The sequence below is a fragment of the Lissotriton vulgaris genome, chromosome 1_1, assembly GCF_964263255.1.
Source record: "Lissotriton vulgaris chromosome 1_1, aLisVul1.2, whole genome shotgun sequence".
NCBI lineage: Eukaryota > Metazoa > Chordata > Amphibia > Caudata > Salamandridae > Lissotriton > Lissotriton vulgaris.
Genome location: NC_141685.1, coordinates 372,505,851 through 372,524,427, shown reverse-complemented (window position 1 = coordinate 372,524,427; position 18,577 = coordinate 372,505,851). Strand labels below are relative to the sequence as shown.

Below are 18,577 nucleotides of genomic sequence, written 5' to 3'. Positions count from 1 at the left end.
ATTTTTCCAGCAGTTTGGCGAGAGTGGGGATATTGGTGATGGGACGGTAGTTGTTGAGATCCGCGGGGTCGGCTGTTGGTTTCTTTAGTAGAGGTGTGACCTGACCAACTTTGAGGGAGTCAGGTATGCTTCCTTGTTGGAGAGAGCTGTTGATGATTTTAGTCCAGAGAGGGAGAATCAGTGGGGTAAAGTCTTTTACTGCGAAGGCAGGGAGGGGGTCCGTGAGGTGATTGGAAGGTTTCAGGGTGCTAAGTAATTTGCCAATTTCTTCTTCCGAATATGTGTCAAAGGTTGACCATGTCGCATTGTTTTTTGGTTCAACGGGTGCTGGGCATTTGGGTTTGGAGTAGAGGCTTGCGTCAGTGAGGAGATCGCTTTTTATTTTGTCGGTTTTTTGGATAAAGAAAGCAGCGAAGTCTTCACATGAGGGTACCACATTCCCAGTGTTGAGTGGTTGTGGTAGCTCTTTGGATTGTGATTTGATTAGCTCAAACAGTTTTCTCGGGCGGTTCTTTGCTTGGTTAAGTTGGAGGCGGAAGAAGTCCGATTTTGAGCGTTTTATTTTCCTGAAGTAGGCGTTTCTCTTCTTCTTCAACTCTTTTAGGTGCATTGCAGAGGGGGCTGATCTCCAGGTCCGTTCTGCCATTCGCATGTCTCTTCTATCTTCGTTGAGACTCCCGTCGTACCATGGTTTGGAGATTTTAGTGGCGACTCTTTTTAGTTGCATAGGTGCAGCCTCATTGATTATCGAAGTCATAGTGTTGAGATAGTGGTCGGTCAAGGTTTGGACGTCCGAGGCGCCTGCAGGAGGGAGTAGGAGATTGCAGCTGTTAGGGGGCAGAGAGCCAGGGTTGAGCTTTTTCGTGTTTCTTTTCCAGACCTTGGGCTTGGAGAGCTGCACAGGGTTGACTTTGATTTTTTCGTTGATAAAGAATGTGATAATGTGATGATCTGACCAGTCACAAGGTTGGATGGATTCAAGTTGGATGGATTGCTCCTTGGAGATGATCAGGTCGATGATGGAGCCTTTCTCATGGGTCGGGCTGTTGCATATTTGGGTGAGGTTCAGGGCATCGAGGAAATTTTTAAGACTGTTTACCACTGCATCGCTGCTGTCATTCCAGCGGAGGTTGAAGTCACCAAGGTATATTTGGGTGAGCTGGCGACCGGAATTGGTTGAGATCATATCCATGATTTGTTGGGAGAAGGTGAGGTTGTCCCTGGGTGGGTGGTATATGCTGTGCAGAGTGCATATCGGTTTGCCCTCACTGTTGATGTTGAGGCAGATGTATTCACAGGATGTTGGGGATGGCAGGGATGTGGAATTGACTTTCTGAACAGAGAGGTTGTTCTTGTATATGCATGCGATTCCGCCACCTATTTGGCCTGTTCTGTCGAGCCTGATAATGTGAAAGTTGGGAGGAACCAGAATGTCCATTATGGGTGTCGAGGATTCAGTTAGCCACGTTTCAGTCAAGATGATTAGGTCAAGGCCCTGCGATAAGAGGAGTTCAGCAATGGCTGCTGAGTGTCTCGTCGCCGATCTGCAGTTGAGAAGCGCGCATTTGAGGCGGGGTGTGTAGAGGGTGTTAGATTGTTCTAGCGAGAGAGGGACTTCTCTAAGGTTAGTGGGGATGGAGGCTCTGCTGTTTAATGTGGGTGGTCTAAGGGGATTTGGGTGTATCGTGGGAATGTTGCGGTGTGGGGTGCTTGTGTGAGTTTGTGGGGCTGGATCATAGGAGCGTAGAAGGGTGAGTGTGTCGAGGTCAGAAGAAGAGTTGTGGGTGCGGCGAGGGCGGTTGTTGCGATTAAGAGCTGGGATTGATGTCAGCTTGGGGCATAGCTGAGTGCGAGAGTTGGCCTGAGAGGTGGGGGACACATTTGGCGGGGAGGTGTGGACGTGTGAGGCGTTGCAGGGGCGATGCTGAGGACTACGGGAATTGCTGCGCCTATGAGCAGGGTTTGAAGCCTGGTGTGGGGCGTGGTGAGGGTGGGGGACCGCCGGGGGGGAGGGAGGCAGGCTGGGATGGGGGGTGGAGGTGGCTGGGTGGTGTGTAGGACATGTGGAGAGTCGTTCTTTGATGTCCTGGATGTCTTCTTTGATCTGAGTGAGGGTGGCCATGATGAGTTCCATCGTAGGGTAGGTGGTGGGGGTGGGGGTGGCAGTCAGGGGTGATTGGCTGGCCAGGGAGCTCGCGTGCAGGCGAGGGGGAGGGCTGGTGTTCAAGCAGGTCTGCGTTGTGTTGGAGCGTGGGATAGGGTTAGGGAGGTGAGAGGTTCTGGACTGTTGGGGGATAGGGAGGAAATTGATGTTATGGGTGGGGGCATTGGCGGTAGGCGTGGGGGACAACGTGTAGGCTGGGAGACTGGTAGCTGTGTTGGAAGGAGGATAGTAGGGGCTGAGAGTAGGAGGGGGGGTGGGAGTGGAGATGATCCTGTTAAGGGGAAGGGGCGTTAAATTAAGAGAGGGAGTACGTTCTGCGCAGTAGATTGGTGGGTAGTGAGGACTGAGAATGGGGGGGGATAAAAGGGGGGAATTGTCAGAATGCGTGTGATTCTGGTGCTGGACTAAGTTGGGAGTGTTAAGTGTGGGGATTGTGCTGTCAGCGCCGAGCGGGGTGTAAATGCCCGCTGTAGGTGTGGAAGGTGTGTTGAGGGTATGTGTGGAGGTCCGGACGTTAGTGGAACGGGCGGCGTATGAGGGGGAGCGATCTATGTCTGAGATGGGGTGCTGAGTTGGGATAGTGAGGTTGTGGGTGGGGGATGGGAGGTCAGGGGTGGTAGGTGTGTCCCTGATTGAAAAGTATGCAGCTGAGAGGTCATGGTTGGTAGGATTGGGGTAGATATGCGTGTTTGTCCGTGACTTGGAGAGGTGTTCTTTGAAGGTGGGGAACATGTTGTCTAGCAGTTCCAGGTTCTTGTCTGTGGATTGTAATAGGACAATCCCGGTATTGTAAATAGTGATGGTGGCTCTGCCTGGAAAGACCCGGGACGGGGAGATGGAGAGAGTTTGGCTGTGTGCGGATTTTCTCGTCGAGGAGACGGTGAGTAGGGTGAAGAACGCTTTTCTCCATTGAGCTCTGCGTGTGGTGTGGAAGATGATATCGGTGTTCAGGGATCCATTAACCGGTGAGAAGTAGGTGTCAGCGAAGGGCTTTTCCGAGTGTGACCTAAGGAAGTTGTGTTTAAAGCGTTTGGCGGCTTTTTTGGTGAGTGATGGTGGATAAATGATTTTGTATGTATGTTTGCCGATGGGGTCCATGTTGCGTTGCAGGATTAGGTGGGTATGGGAGGATGCAGTAGTGGACTATAATAGTACCAAAGTGCAGAAAGACAAGCTTGCAGAAACGGGTGCAAACAGTTGGAAACACAATGATAAGTCACAGCAAGCAAGATGTTATAAAAAGTGACACTAGTACTCAGCCAGCCTTTCCAGGCTATGAGAGTGAGCAGTAGGGCAAATACATACGGTAATTAGTAAGGTACAAGGTGTAATAATAGGCATAATACTGATAAAAAATAAGGGTGGGGTACAATGGGTGAGTGCACTATACTATAGTTGATAATATTGATATTGGAAAGGATCCAGATACACAATTTACAAAACTCAAAATTCAAAAATCGAGGGTGCCACTGGTTGTCTGTTCAACTGGTGCGAGGTAGAAATCTGTGCATTTACAAATGTTCAGAATACAAGTGAAAGTGGTACTCGTGAGGGCTCCAATATACGAGGTAATAGTCTGTGCGTACAGGTGTTCAAAATACCGATATAGGTGTAGTACTGCAATGATGTGTAAACTCTCTTGCCTATGTAAGGTAGTAATCTGAGTAATACAGATGTTTAGAGTAGAGCTAGAGCGTACTAATGCAGTGATGGCAAACACACTTTCCTGTATGAGGTAGCAATCTGTGTAGTACATACATTCAGATAAGGCTAAAAGGGCAATATTGCACAATATAGTAATAGGTAGGCATTCTTTCATATATGAGGTAGTAATCAGGTCTAAACAAGTAATAAAACTATAGTGAGTATAATAATATATAGACATAGGCCGGCATTCTGTTATACTAGTCTACAATACTATAGTCCCATAGAGGCTGGAGACTAGACTAAGATGGCCGCCAAATAGTTCAGATCAGGCAAGTAGTCCTTTGTTTGTTGCTAAGCAGGTTGGGAGTAAGAGAGAATAGTCCTCTTTTTGCTGCTATTGCTCTGAGCACCGGGGAAGAGATTCCACTTCCTGTTCAAGCAACCATAGCTCAAGTCTGGCTGGGAGTCTTATCTCTATGTGGGGGAGTTGAGCTGCAGGGGCGCGTGGAAGATAGAAGGTATGGGGGGATTTATTGTTACAGTTTTATGGCCCCCGCCATTTTGTACAAAGGGATAGAGTTTTTCAGTGAGTTAGGCATTTTCAAAAAGAGAGTCGGTGGGAGGGAAAAGTAAATACCTGAGTTTTGTGATTCAGTCCCTCTTACCAGCAGAGTTAAATAGAAGCATTGCAGAAATCCATAGTTGACTTCCTTCCCCTTCGTGGGTGTATGTGACTGGTTAAACAATGCATCCCAGCCGTATACCGATGTCACGGGGGGCAGACTTCGGTGTTCCGCCGCCCCAACTGGTCCTAATTTGCTCCTTGTGATTGTGAGCTGTGTTAGCTCTCACGGCTCCGCTTCGTGATCTAGTGACCCCCGTCGTGTGAGCCATCACCTGTGGTCAACGTCCCTCCCTGCTCTCCCGACCGCTCGTGCTCCTCTGCTGCGGTGTGCGGGGGGGGGGGGGGTCGCCGTGACCCGGTGCTGCCTTTTCTGCCGTCGGGCCCGACCATCGACCGTGTCCGGTGCTTCTCCCGCCTTCGCCCTGGTGTCCGCTGCCCCGCTCTCATTCCTCTACTGTGGCGGTGGTGCAAGGGGTGGGGGGGCTCCGTTGTCTTGATCCGATGTTGTTGTTGTTGTTGCCTCAGCCCCCTTCGGTCCTGGGGTGTCCGCTGAGGTGTATCCCTGGTTCCCGATCACCGCTTCAGTTCGGGGGTGGGAGGAGACACTCCGGTGTGCGTTCTGTTCCTGGCTGTGTCGTGGGGTCCGATGCTCCGCTTTGTTCCTGGTGCCCTCTGCCCCGCTGTGATTCCTCTGCTGCGGCGGTGTTGCAAAGGGGGTGGGGGGGCTCCGTTGTCGGCTGGCTCCTCGCTGCTCTCGGTGATCTCCTGTCGATGCCGGTGCAAGTGCACCGAGCGGCGTCCTCAGCAGCAGACAGGGGGATGTTCCGAGGTTGTTGTTGTTGCCTCAGCCCTCTTCGGTCCTGGGGTGTCCGCTGAGGTGTCTCCCTGGCTCCCGATCTCCGTGTCTGCCTTCCGTTCGGAGGAGGGAGGGGACACTCCGGTGTGCGTTCTGTTCTGTCCCCGGCTGTGGAGGAAATCGGGTGTCTCTTGCGACCGACCCGAGCCTCACTCCGCCTTGTTGTTGTTTCGCTATCCCAGCACGTTCCTCCACGGACGTTGTGAAGCTGGCGGGTCGCGGCGGTGTCCAGAACAAGATTCCTGTTCCTGGGGAGGTCGGTGGCTGCTGCTAACAGGGATATACCCACTTAAGGGATCCCAAGCACGGGGAGCTCCTTCGAGGAGCTCCTACCAGGCGGCCATCTTACTGCCAGTAAGTAATTATCACGGACATAGTGGCCAAGTTCCCAGGAAGTACCCATGACTCCTACATCTTCCAGAATAGTGCGATCTATACAAGCCTGACAGCAGGGGAATTTGGCGAAGGATACCTGCTAGGTAAAACACTGTGTGACACTCCATTGATACATATTGCAGATGTATGTGTATATGTGCATGTGAGTAATGTCTTTTTCATTTTAAAATAGGGGATAGTGCATATGCCGTCCGCTCCTTTATCCTGACACCCTACCTCAACCCTTCAACTCCCAGCCAGAGGCGATACAACAGGGCACACAAATCAACCAGGAACATTGTGGAGCGCACCTTTGGGCTGTTGAAAAGCAGGTTCCGCTGCCTCCACAAAAGTGGAGGGGCACGCCAGTATACACCATTAACCTGCTGTAAGATGATTGCAACTTGTACAATGTTGCACAACCTGGCGACTAAGAAGGGCACGGAGGTCGAATTGACCGACTATTAGGACAATGATGATGACCATGCACTGCCAGAACCCAACACTGCAGGAGTTGCTACACCAACAGATGGCAGACATAGACGGGCAGAGATCACACACAACTACTTTTAAGTAACTAAAGAGACAGAGACAGGTGGAGTATGCACCCAACGTTGTTTAATATTTGGCACTACGCAAGTATTCAAAAGCACAAATGTGCAACACAAATGTCATCCATGTAATTATGGTAGTCCTGGGTCACTTCCCCATTAACTGAAAAAGTCATTTCCGCCAACGCTTACCAGTGCCAGATGTAAGTGGCTGGCTTTCTTCACTGTGCGTTTGGGCTGTTGGCTCACCATGGCGCCTGCTGCTCCTCCGTGTCTCCACAAGAAGGGGGCTTGTCATGCTGCTCCTACTGGTGCTTTCCTCACTTTCTGGGACGTCCAGGGCAGCAGTTTGTGCTGTCTGTGCATTCATCATCAGCTCTACAGCACTGGTCAAACTAGCAATGCCCCTAGACACCTCATTGCTGTTGTGTGTGAGTCCCTCTTGCATGTTAATGCATCGTCTGCATATCAGGGAAGTGGCTGTGGCCAGGCGGTTAATTGCTTTACTCTGCTGCTGCGCACGCTGCCTCTCCTTGCCAACATGTCCTAGTCCAGTTTGCTGCACAGAAGCTGCACTTATTGTGTCATGTCCCGCATCCCTGCAGCCATCTCCTTGTTAACATCGACCAGTTCCCTAATGCCCATCCCTAGATCTTCCACATTTGTGTTCAGGTTCCTCATCTGGCGTTGCACAGACAGGATGGCCTTCCCCTGCATACTTTTGATTTTCACCATGCTACCCTCAAGCCCAGGAAGACACTGGGACCCTCCACATGAGCTGCTACAATGCTTTCTCTGTGCCTGCGGCGTCTGCTACCTGTACGGACAACCTCTGCACTGGACAGCTGTGTGGCAGAGCTACCTTCTCCAGGCAAGGTTGGTGTGGCATCCCCCTCCATGTCACCCGCTGATGATGGACAAGTAGGACAACTATATGCCTCCTGCTCTTTTGTGATGCAGGAGTTGTCAGAGGCAGTGATGCAGGCAGTTCAGGTGAGGACAGTAGCAGAGGGGAACCTGAACGTTCTGGGGACGCCTGCACATGTGGAGACATTTCTGGGTGTTGGGATGGTGGCTGTGTAGTTGGTGCACCAGTGTCCTCTGTGACATTCTCTGCACTTGTCCCTGGCTCCTGGCTGTCATCCCTCTCTGGTGCTGTGCCTTCCTTCTCCCTGGTACGCCTGCGAGATGTCTCGCCTGTGGACATATAAGCGTACATAAGCTTGGTACAACTGCCTCACAGCCACTACAATTAAATAATTTACACTTGTACAATGTACATGTTGCCTGCGCTTCACTATGTCTGAAATGATTTGCCTGACTTGTTGCTTGCTATGCTGTATGACATAGTCCTTCATTTACTGACTACATGTCCCATAATGCATTGCTCCGGTATAGTGCTACCTCTACTGGACTGTGGTTAACTTTTCGCCTTAGGGTAAAGGGAAGGCTGATGGGGTGGGGGTGATTGCTGTGCATGCGTCTTACCTTTTCTGGTGGCAGCTCTGGCTGAGCTGTCTGCATCTCCCAGTCCACAGACGCTCTCTGGTTCAATGGTGGACCCTACCAGCTCCTCCAGGTCAGTCAGGGGGGGTGCACGGTTCTTCCCTCCTCCAGTTTTGTTTGCCTGTTTGTGGTATTCAGAAATGTTTTTCTTTGTCAGGCTCCTGAGGTCATACCACCTCTTTTTTTGGTCGTCTATGTCCCTTGGAGTCACTTCTACAGCATTCACCTTTGCTTGAATGTCCAGCCAAATCTTACTTTTGACAGATTCAGCCCCAGTCAGGGACAGCTTGCCAAACAATTTCTGGTGTTCATTCACCACCTCCTCCACAAGGACCTGCAGCTCCATGTTGCTAAATGTTATTTTCCTCTTCCTCTCTGGCTGTTCCTTTTCACTGCTGCTTGCCATTTTCACAGTTTAAAGTTGCAACACTTTTTATGTGGCTCAGGGACTCAGCTCAGCTCAGCTCCAACTGCCTCTCCAGAAGCTTCTAATTACTTGCAGCTGCCTGTGTAGCCACTTCCTGGTAGAGAGGGGGAGGGTGGTAGCACATGATTGGCTGCCTGATTCAGTTTCACTTTTATTTGCTTTCCGATTCGGTAATTACTGTATCGGTATGTACCGAATCGGTATTTCCCATTCATTTCTATGGGCCAAAAGGCCCATAGGAATAATTGGGAAATACCGATTCGGTAAATACCGATTTGGTATTTACCGATTGGCAGATTCCGAATTTTTTCAATTCGGTAAAAAATACAGATTTTTTTTACCTACATTTCATTTACCGATTCTAAAATACCGAATCTGTTAAATTCGGTATTTTAGAATCGGTAAAAATGATTTACCTACATCTGGCCCATAGTTATGTTAAAATTGCTGGCACCCCGACATAACACCTCACTGAAAGTACCCAGATCATCCACAGGCGATACCCTGGAAGGTGGTGTTGAAGAAATCGTAGGAGAATAGTCTCTATAGGATGACCTCGTAGGCGTGGTCGTTGTAGACCTCTGCCTTCTCCTTGGAGTAGGAGACCGATGTGATCTGGTTCGTTCTTTAGAACGTGAACGTTGTTTCGGTGGAGATCTGGAACGTCTCAGTGACCTATTAGCAGGAGGTCTTGAACATTCCAAGGCAAGAGGCCTTACGCCCACTCTGGGTTGCATCTTCCAATGGCGAAGATTTTCCATCCATCTAGGTGACACATTGACAGGAAGTGACTTCTGCACCGGAGAGCCCTCCGGTGTAACCTGAATAATCTGGATCCCCATTGAAGATGACAAAGAACTCCTTGACCTTGAGCGTGAAGATGTAGATACAGGTATGTTCACATCTTCCACAGGTACCAATTGCCTGTCCCTCAACGGCAAACCCCTCGACGTCGAACCAGAATGAGCCACCATCGGCGACGACTGAAGAGGAGAGGCTCTGGTAGATGGAGATCTATGGGAAGACGCCCCCGACGTCGGATCCTTTGACGTCGACTGCTGAAGGCCAGTCGGAGTCCTCAACGTCGGCTCTGACCTCGACAAAGACCTATCTCGGTCCGAGAGTTTGATCTCGAGTGCCTGGACGCTGACCTCGAACCAGGTAGTATTAGAAAACAACGGTCCATAGACTATTACTTATCAATGCCACAATTAGTCGGTGCTTAGTTATTGAATAAACATTCAAGAGTATAAGAATCTACTCTGAATCAATGAATGCATCAATATAGCAAAAAGCAACAGCAAAAAATTAATTCCAAGGCAATTTATTCGCTTATCGCCACTATTTAAGAATGTAGATGACTAACAATACATAAGAGTCATACAGGTTGCCCGAAGGGAGCGTGCACAACGGAAAGAGGTGAATTAAATAGTGTTGAGTGATGAAAAGAAGGAAAGAGTTACGGACATTGGTGACATAACAATTCAAAAAGACACTTTTTACACTACAATACGGATCAGCAATCATCCGTGCTGTACAACCTGGCCATGAATCAATTATTCATTAATGTTGTTACATTTGAAACACACACGTGTCAGAAATTATGATGCACACGAAAATAAAGCGGAAACATATAAGTCCAGGTACGATATCAGAAAGGAGTCGACGTTTCTAATCGACTGGGCCATGCGAGTCTTCATCAGGACTATAAAACAACGGGCAACCTTAAATATATAGATGACCCCTCACGGCGAGCTAGTTCAAGTACTTGTGTTTTCTTTTTCAATCAGTGGATCATCTTTATCACCTATGAAAAGACTACAACAAATTCATATCTCTGCTGCCTGACTACTCCTACAAGTAAAGCCACATTCCCACATCTCTGTTGCCTTTAGGGCACTATATTGGTTACCGGTTGCCAGATGATCCACCTCCAAGCTACTTTGTATCAACCACAAAGCAATAAATGGACCAGAACAACTTTGCCTCAGGAATAAAATCACCAAATATGCACAATAAAGGAGACTTTTTCTCTGTTCAAGAGTGGTGACTAGCCTCCTAAATAGTTGGTAGGGCAACCACTAAGCAGCAATGCCTTGTCAGGGCACAAAGTTGTCTGTAATGGCTTGTTATAAACAGAGTTTTTAATGAACCACAACTGAACTCTGGTGTTGAGGCTGAAGGCAGTGTGAGTGCATCAGTGAGTTCACAATAAATTAAAATGCACTCACCCACTTGCACGCAGTAGCTCGCCTCTGGTCCTCCTCCTCAGTCCCTCCGCGCTCAACTGTTGGCAGCAGTAGTTCTCCACTCCAATCCAACCGCAGCTCCCATGCTGCTGGTAATGTTAGCAGCATGACAGCAGAGCCAGAATTGGCTGGAACAGGCTCCCTCGACGCTCCAGCAGGCACTGGGGATCTATGCCTGCTCTCCAACTCGCTGTCTTAGACAGTTGGGTGGAGAGGTTTACACTGTGCATGTCAGGCAGGCCGTCGCAAGACAGCCGAACAAAATGACACATGCAGTATAAACAGGTGGAATTAACACCTCTCCCCTGCTGTCAGTCATCAGCAGTAGCCCCCCCCCCTCCAAACACGGCTTGGCTGGGGAAAGGGAAGACTAAAGTGGTAATGAATACATTTTATTACCATTTTATTTTTCATCATATGTGGTGCTGGCAGCAGGGGATCGACATTCCTCTGCACCGCTGCTGTTCAAGCAGCCAAACTACTGAATTTATTACCCCCAAACATAAGACCCATGGATAACAATCTTATCTTCAGAAAACTAATCAAGGATAGTCGCTTTACCACATGACCACCATACTCGAACGCAAATGTACAGCATATGCCTGTGCATGTAAACATGTATAATTTGACTGTATGTATGTATTTAGATATGTGCATTTCTTTGTACAAATACACATACTACTATGGTTTGAAAATATATAGATATTCTTTAGGTCTGCTTAACAAATGTGCATATTACTTAAGAATAAAATACATATTTATTTTTTATGCTTCACATGTGTATAGATCATTGCATAGTTTTCATATAAGCTATTAGGTTAGATGCATATGGGTCTCTGTTTTATTGTGTCTATCGATATTTGTAAATATGATCATAAACATTGTATCTACAAGTGCTTCATTACTCAAATATTGAGGAACATATAAAAATAAGAAATATAAATTAAAAAAATAAAATGTAAAAAATACACAAATTAAGCTTAACGTACAGCAACACTTGAAAGTGTGATTTTCCACCTATGTATCCATACATTCACAAATGGAACTTTATTCAATACAACTTTATATCTCTTATTTTCCTTATACATGTATACTCTATGTAGTTATGTATCTATATGTGTATTACTTTAACCCTACTGTAGAAAAAAAGCCTGCAAGTCTTTCAATACATTACTCTATGTCCCATCCTATACTTCTCTCAATATATCTTGCAACACAACCCTCTTACTCATCCCAAACCTCATTCTACTACTATGATCTCCCTAATAACCTCTTCTTGACTGTACCCTCCTCTATCCTCCTTGACTCACCTCAAATCTCATTCTACTACTATGACCTTCCATATGACCCTTTCTAGACTCTTTCCTCATATATCCCTCCTTTGACTCATCCCAAACCTCAATTTACTACTATGATCGCCCAAATAACACTTTCTAGACTCTTCCCTCCATCCTATTTTATCAAACAGTCTCGCAAGTCCACCGCCACCGCACAAATGAACAACTTATATTTCCCTATACTTATTCACCACTAATCCTTTGAGTTCTGCAGTAGTGTGCTACTCGCCGAAAATGGGTTCAATACCTTGCCAGTGGTAGTAAGCACTATATAAATACAATTACAAATGTCCCATAGCACCTTAATCAATACCAATGTACCTTTTCCAAATGTCTATATAGAGAGGGATAAACTGTTTCTCTTTTGTTCTTCATACATATGAAGGAACTTTGTTTTGAACAGTTAATTCAGCACATCCATCATCTGTAACTAAGCATTGTTTCAAATACAAATGACTGTCTTGAAAGAGCTCCAATCTGATACGCCCCCTAGCTAAAATAATATTACTTCAGAGCAATCCCAATTCATTTTCAAAAGGGAAAACAAGCCAAGGAAAAATGTCTGTGGCCAAAATGAACCCACAAACTGGCAATTATTTTGTGACTGAGATTTCATCACAAACGAAACCACACAATGTAAGTGAATACATACAAAATTTCAGCTGTAACTCGGTGTTTCTTTCCTCCATAAAATGGTTTGGTGTGAAAGTTGATGCAAGCACTGTAGCCTGTTTTCGAGCAACTGATATTGCATTCACCACCAAGCTCTACCCAAGGCACTGTTAGAATGGACCTACAAATAAACAAACAAGCATTTATCTTCTGAAGAACGTAACACAATAAGATATCCTTTACTTTAATAGCCTTCTTTGTATCACAATTAAACAAACCCATAATTTTACCTTCCATAGCCATTGGGGAAATTAAGAATGTAATGCTCGTCATAATCAAGACAGGTAACACAGCCTGTTGAGCAAGAAAAAAAAAAGCTTTTACGTTTTGACAGTAAATAAATGTAAAGTTACCAGCACAGTATAACATGTGACTTGTGTCATTGACAAGTAGATGTGCCAAACTAGCCTTCTGACAGAAACATTTTTTGTGATCAAAAACAGTAGTCTAAGACTAGCAACATGCAACATGTCTCAAATCTCCTGATGTCCCTTTTTTCCACGCACCCTTTCACACCAAAAGTATAAAGAGTGCACATAGCCCAAATCCTGATTAATCCCAAGATATTAGTGCTTTATGCTAGTGGTCAGTTTTTTCCTAAAGGAGGCTAACTGATGACAAAAGCCTTCTGGTGGAAGAAAAACATAGCACCTCCTCCAATATCCTCCATTCTCTTAGGAATAATCGGGTTTCTCCAAAGAGCAGCTCGTGAACTACTGGTAGCTCTCAAGAAACCTGGAAGTAGCTCTCCTGTGTGCATCCCAGCCTACTAAATTAGATGCTTTTGGCTTGGTAGAATAATTATATGTACAACAAAATTGAAAAGTGTGTAATCAAGATAAAAATGTGTATATTAACAGAAGACATAAGCTGATGTTTGTAGAAAGATTGCTGGATTTCCGCAATATAAATGTAAGAAATTTGAGTGATGAATCATAAGGCGAGGAAAGACTTTTGACTAATGATATTTTAGTGACAGGGGCATTGCAGCTATTTATGATTCATTTATAAGATTTCTACATTGAAAAAACCTTTTTATTTTTTTACTTTGCTGCTTGCAGCAATGCCTGGTGAACAGAAGTGGCCACTGCTCTTATGTTGGATTTGTTGGTTACTAATGCAATATTGTTGGTATTCCGCCAGAACATCAACTACATAATATCGTGGGGGTCAAAGTCTTGTGATAAAATATCAGGGACCAAAATATTGTGAAGGTAAGTTTATATCGTTGATCATAAGTTTACTATACTAAACGTCTCATCTACATACCAAGACCATATACAAATCAGCAAGATAAATTCATGTGGAATTAAGAATATCTAAGAAAATATTTAAGAAAATCTATACTTCCCTAAATGAACCTTCCCACTCAATATTTTGGTCCTCGATATTATTGCCTCAAAATTTAAGCCCCACAATAGTTGTGACCTCGATATTCGGTCATTCGACCAAGCTCCTTTGACGTTTTCACTATTAAAATACTAATAAAATTAGTAGCTCTGGATGATTTTGACTGACCTTAAGTAGCTCTTATTACAGAAAAGGTTGGAGACACCTGCTCTAGCGCACTCACCTTGAAACAACTTTGGGGCAGCACATCACACGGCTGACCCATATCTCTCTGTCACTGCCACCCTGCCTAACCTCACAATAAAGAGACTGACATTTCTGCCATATATTAGACTATCTTTGTGTGACAGAACCTAATGGCGACCACACTGTCAGTTCTGAATAAGCTGAAAGCAAAGAAAGGTTTGGCAAGAGATGTAGTCACTAGATTCTGTTCATGTTGTGACCACAACGGCACATAGTGAAACATTTCCTAGCTATTGTAACAGAAAGTTTTATTTCTAAGAAGGACTCCGAGGCAAGGATTATGGCATTCTTTATTCACTTTAATCAACAGCAGCCATTTCACAAGCTTTAGCAAACATACTACCATTCTCATGAAACCGTGGCAATGCAATAAAGAAAACAGTAACATCCAGTGGGAGAACATTCCCAAGTATCAACCAATCAGCTCGTCATCCATATCATAGTCCTTCATCAGTGTCCCCTTGGCCTCTTTTGTCACGTGTCTAAAGCAATTGCACCATTCTCACATGTTCTGTTTACCCGTATCCATGCCTACAACAGAGAGGGCAATTTTAGCAAGAGTCCAAGATTATGGTTAACACCAGTGAAAAAACTGTATTTTAGGCAGCTCAGAATAACGCATACTATAGACACCTAAGGAGCGACTGAATATAATGACAACTGAGCAAAACAAAAACTCAATGCCTACTAGTCATGGGGGAGGGTAAGTCAAATCATGATTTCCAGGTGGGATAATCCTTGCCTCTGAGTGCTTAATAGAAACTTTCCGTTACGAGAGATAGAATGAAACATTTCCTATTTCAGGACCAGAGGTGAGGATTATGCTGGTTCAAAGCTTGCTTACAACCAAGTGAGCCATATCCATCACTGGTTTAAAACAGAACCTCTTAAAGGTAGAGTATGAAGACCAATCAGCCGCATTGAGAATATCTTCCTATCGGCACCTAAACTAAAAGCCTTTGAGGTCTCTGCCCCAAGTACTGATTGGGCTCTAAAAAGTCGCAGATCAATACTAGCCTCTTGTATCATCCACTGTATCCATCGGGTAATAGTAGGAGAAGATAACGCTTTATGCAGCCTTCTTAGAGCGATGAAGAGTTGGTATTTACCCAGTGGGCGATATTCTGCAAACATCTCCTCATGTGCCTTAAGAAATTGCACTACACACAACCTAGGGGAATCCGGAAAAGCCTGGTAAGAACTGACCCTGATGTTACATTTCGTCCTTTGAGAAAGAGTGAAGGTCACTCCTGAAGGTGAAAAGGTCTGGCCTATGATATCCAGGGTCTGCACAACCGATAACAGTCTACATGAGGTCAGACAAAGTAGCATTGCTATATATATATATATATTTTAACTAAAAGCAGTTAGATTGCCCTGACAATAACAGATTAAGCACCTGATTGACATCCTAGAGTGCAAAGTACCTCGGTTTCTGGGGAAGGGACAGCCTAATGCCCTGTAATAGGTAGTACATTAAAGGATGTTCCCCAAGGTATTGACAACCGATATGCCAATCCATCCGCGGCCAGAAAAGGACATGGACTACATCCGCTGCCATGGGATCGAGACTCCATCCCAAATATCAACAGGTCCATCTAAGCCAAGCTGATATGTATCATTTGACCATGCCATCAACTCAGGCCTTGGACAAGAATTCCTCAGTTGTAGTTCAAATGCCTGGGATTGACCATCACCCCCTTAAAACCGCCATATCATGAGTGACAGTGACCCCTGCAGAATCCACGGATGGGTAAGCTGATCTGGATTGAACAGCAGCACTGGAATTTGGGGGAGAAGTATTGAAGAACCCCAAGAAAGTTCCAGAAGAACTGGAAACCTAACTTGAGACTTCCAGCAGGCGTGACCATTACCACATCCGCTTATTGCCATCTCGCCTGGGTGGAGGCTCACGTGATCATAGCAAATGGGGGAAAAGCGTAGCTCTCTCCAGTTTCCAATCCTGGAGAAACGCATCTGTGACCACCGCCAGTGGATACGACCTCCAACTAAAACATTTAGGAACTTGGTGATCCAACCGAGACGCAAAGAGGTCCACTGTGAACGACCCCCACTTCTCTTGGAGGGTTAAAAACACTCCTGCATGGAGCTTCCTGAGGCTGGAATTCTGGAAGTTGCGGGATTGAAAGTCCACCACCTGATTCCCTTGACCCGGTAGTACTCTGCTGTAATAGAGATCTGTCAGTCCATAGAGTACCACCAGAAACTGGTTCCGAGGTACGACAGAGCCTTGGATCGGGTTCCTCCTAGATGGTTATGTACCATACCGGCTATATGTTGTCCATCTTGAGGAGCACACATGACTGGATGGAATCCTTGGTCCAAGAGCAGACCACAAGGGATACAGTCAGCAGCTCCAAACCATTGATACGTAATCTCTGTTTGTGAGGATAGCACAAACCTCCTGTGGAGAATTCTCCACATCTGGCACCCCAACATGATCTCCTGGAGTCTTTCTCGATGACTGTATACGAAATGGAACCAAAAATCGCTCTCCCATTCCAAGCATCAATGTTGGCTAGCCACCAATGGATCTTTTACAGCGCCTCTTTGGAAAGGCTAACCATTTAGGAATAAGTGATACCCTTGCATAGGTGTTCAACTTTCAGCCATTGCAGGGCTCAATAGTAGAGGGGTCCCGGGAAGATGGCCTGGATGTATAAGGCGAGAAGACCCACTAGACGTGCAAACTGCCTCAGTGAGAACCGCTCGTGATGTATAATCATCACCTTCTGAGATGGAAAGCTCAGGGTGGCCTCGATCTAGTCTATCATGACTCCCCAAAAAAACTGCCCTCTGAAGAGAAATCAAAAGGGACTAACATCTATTATGTCAAAGCCTAGGCTCTGTAAAAAAGTTGACTACCATCTGAAGCTCAAGTGAGAACTTGTGCGATCACTGGGCCACCATAACGATGTTGTTGAGGTAGGCAACCAGGCGGATCGGATCCCCTGTGCCCTTAGGTAATCCATGACCGGTTTGAGAACCTCTGTGAAGCACCACTCGTAGGTGTGGTGGTGCCACAAAAAGTGAAAGCACCTCCTGTGGGGAGGGTGCATTGGAATGGAGAGATAAGTGTCCCTGAGATCCAGACACCAATCAATCCAGGGGTCTCAGTACATCCCGTAGGAGTTGTATCCCCTCCATTTTGAACCACTCGTTGAACTCTAGTACAGAGATGATTGGCAGCTGACCCACGTTGGCCTTGTCGACGAGAAAGAGGTTGCTGATGAAGCCTCAGGGATGTGGAGTCAAAAGAGAAATAGCTCTTTCTGTCCAGGAGGGAAGGAACCTCGTTCACCAGGGTAGCCTTGTTTGTCTAGAGATGTATGGGTTGCAGATGTCAATCCTGCCTGGGAGAGCTGTAGAGCTCTATTTGAAACTCCTGCAGGATTTGCAGGACCCACGGAACCCCTGTGCTCGAAGTCCAGGCCGGGAGAAAACTCACCAGCCAGCCCCCTATATTTAGGAAGAAAGAAGGGAGAACACTCACCGGGATTGGCGGAAGCACTTGCTCCTCTGCCACAATGCACTCTTGTTGGGTACAAATTGGTGAATTCGGCCTGGTCTTGATACTGGTCTTTTTGGGACCCTTGCTCTCTGGGAGGATACTGAATGCTGGGGCAGCTGGCCGTTCAGCCACTACCTCGACTGGCCCCATGGAAAACACGGGAGGGAAACACTCTTTATATGAGCACCCCTGGCCTTGATCAGGGAGGTGAATGTGGTTACATACTTCGCTAATACTTTGATATAAGGTTCCCCAAACAGCTTTGGCTCCAGCTTCAAATTCGGCCAAGTCCTCAAGCTTGGGGTCAACCTTTATCAAAAAGGAGCGGTGAGACTCTGTCGACAATGCATAGTTAGCGAGGTCAAGAAAAAGTATTGCTGGTTGGGCCAACCATGAAAGGGCCTCTGGGAAATAAAGTAGCCAGACGACTTGGCTTCTTTAGCCTTGTCCAGTATCTTAGTGAGAGGGCTGAGGCCATCCAGGAGTTTATCTTAGCACGCCAGCCAGGACCCATTGATCCCCTTCTTCGGGTCCTTCATTAATTTCTGCAGGAAATTGGCAATCTGGGGGTTTATATACAGCATAAGGCCACCTTCCCCTCCAAGAAGGAAGTCAATTGCAGGATTCCTTCTCCAGTAGCTTCCTAATGTCACCCCCAATATAGTTCGCAATTTCGTCAGATGGGGCCCACATTTGGAAGACAGGGGGCGCAGGATATCGTTGGGGTACAACATAGCAGATCTGGCCCACAGGCCATCGCAGGTAGCAGGCGGGGGTGGGAAGAGGGAAGTCATGGACGTGAGGAGCCAGCCTCATCATTGGTGTCCCTATGATTGTCATCAACTGGACGGCCAGGGGACTCGGGGTAGGGGGGTAAATGAATCTCATGAGGAAGGGGGGAAGGGTACAACTGGCAAGGAAAGCCTGCTTCCGTCTGTCGAAATCATCAAGTTCAACAGCAGCCTCGCAGCAACCCTTCGCTGATGTAGGATCAGATCAAAAGAAACGTCCCTGAGGAGCCCTGGGGAACTGTGGAATCT

General features: G+C 46.5%; 1 protein-coding gene across 8 annotated transcripts in view; it reads right to left on the bottom strand.

Moving 5' to 3' along the window:
- OSBPL9 (oxysterol binding protein like 9) overlaps positions 1–18,577 on the bottom strand; it is a 1,205,712-nt gene that overhangs the window by 202,238 nt on the left and 984,897 nt on the right. For all 8 annotated transcript variants that reach the window (XM_086952425.1, XM_086952427.1, XM_086952426.1 and 5 more), the window contains 2 exons: positions 12,640–12,703; positions 12,390–12,530 (listed from right to left, as the gene is read on the bottom strand). In XM_086952425.1, coding sequence (XP_086808551.1) covers positions 12,390–12,530; positions 12,640–12,703 — 205 coding nt within the window. The remainder of the gene's footprint in view (positions 1–12,389; positions 12,531–12,639; positions 12,704–18,577) is intronic.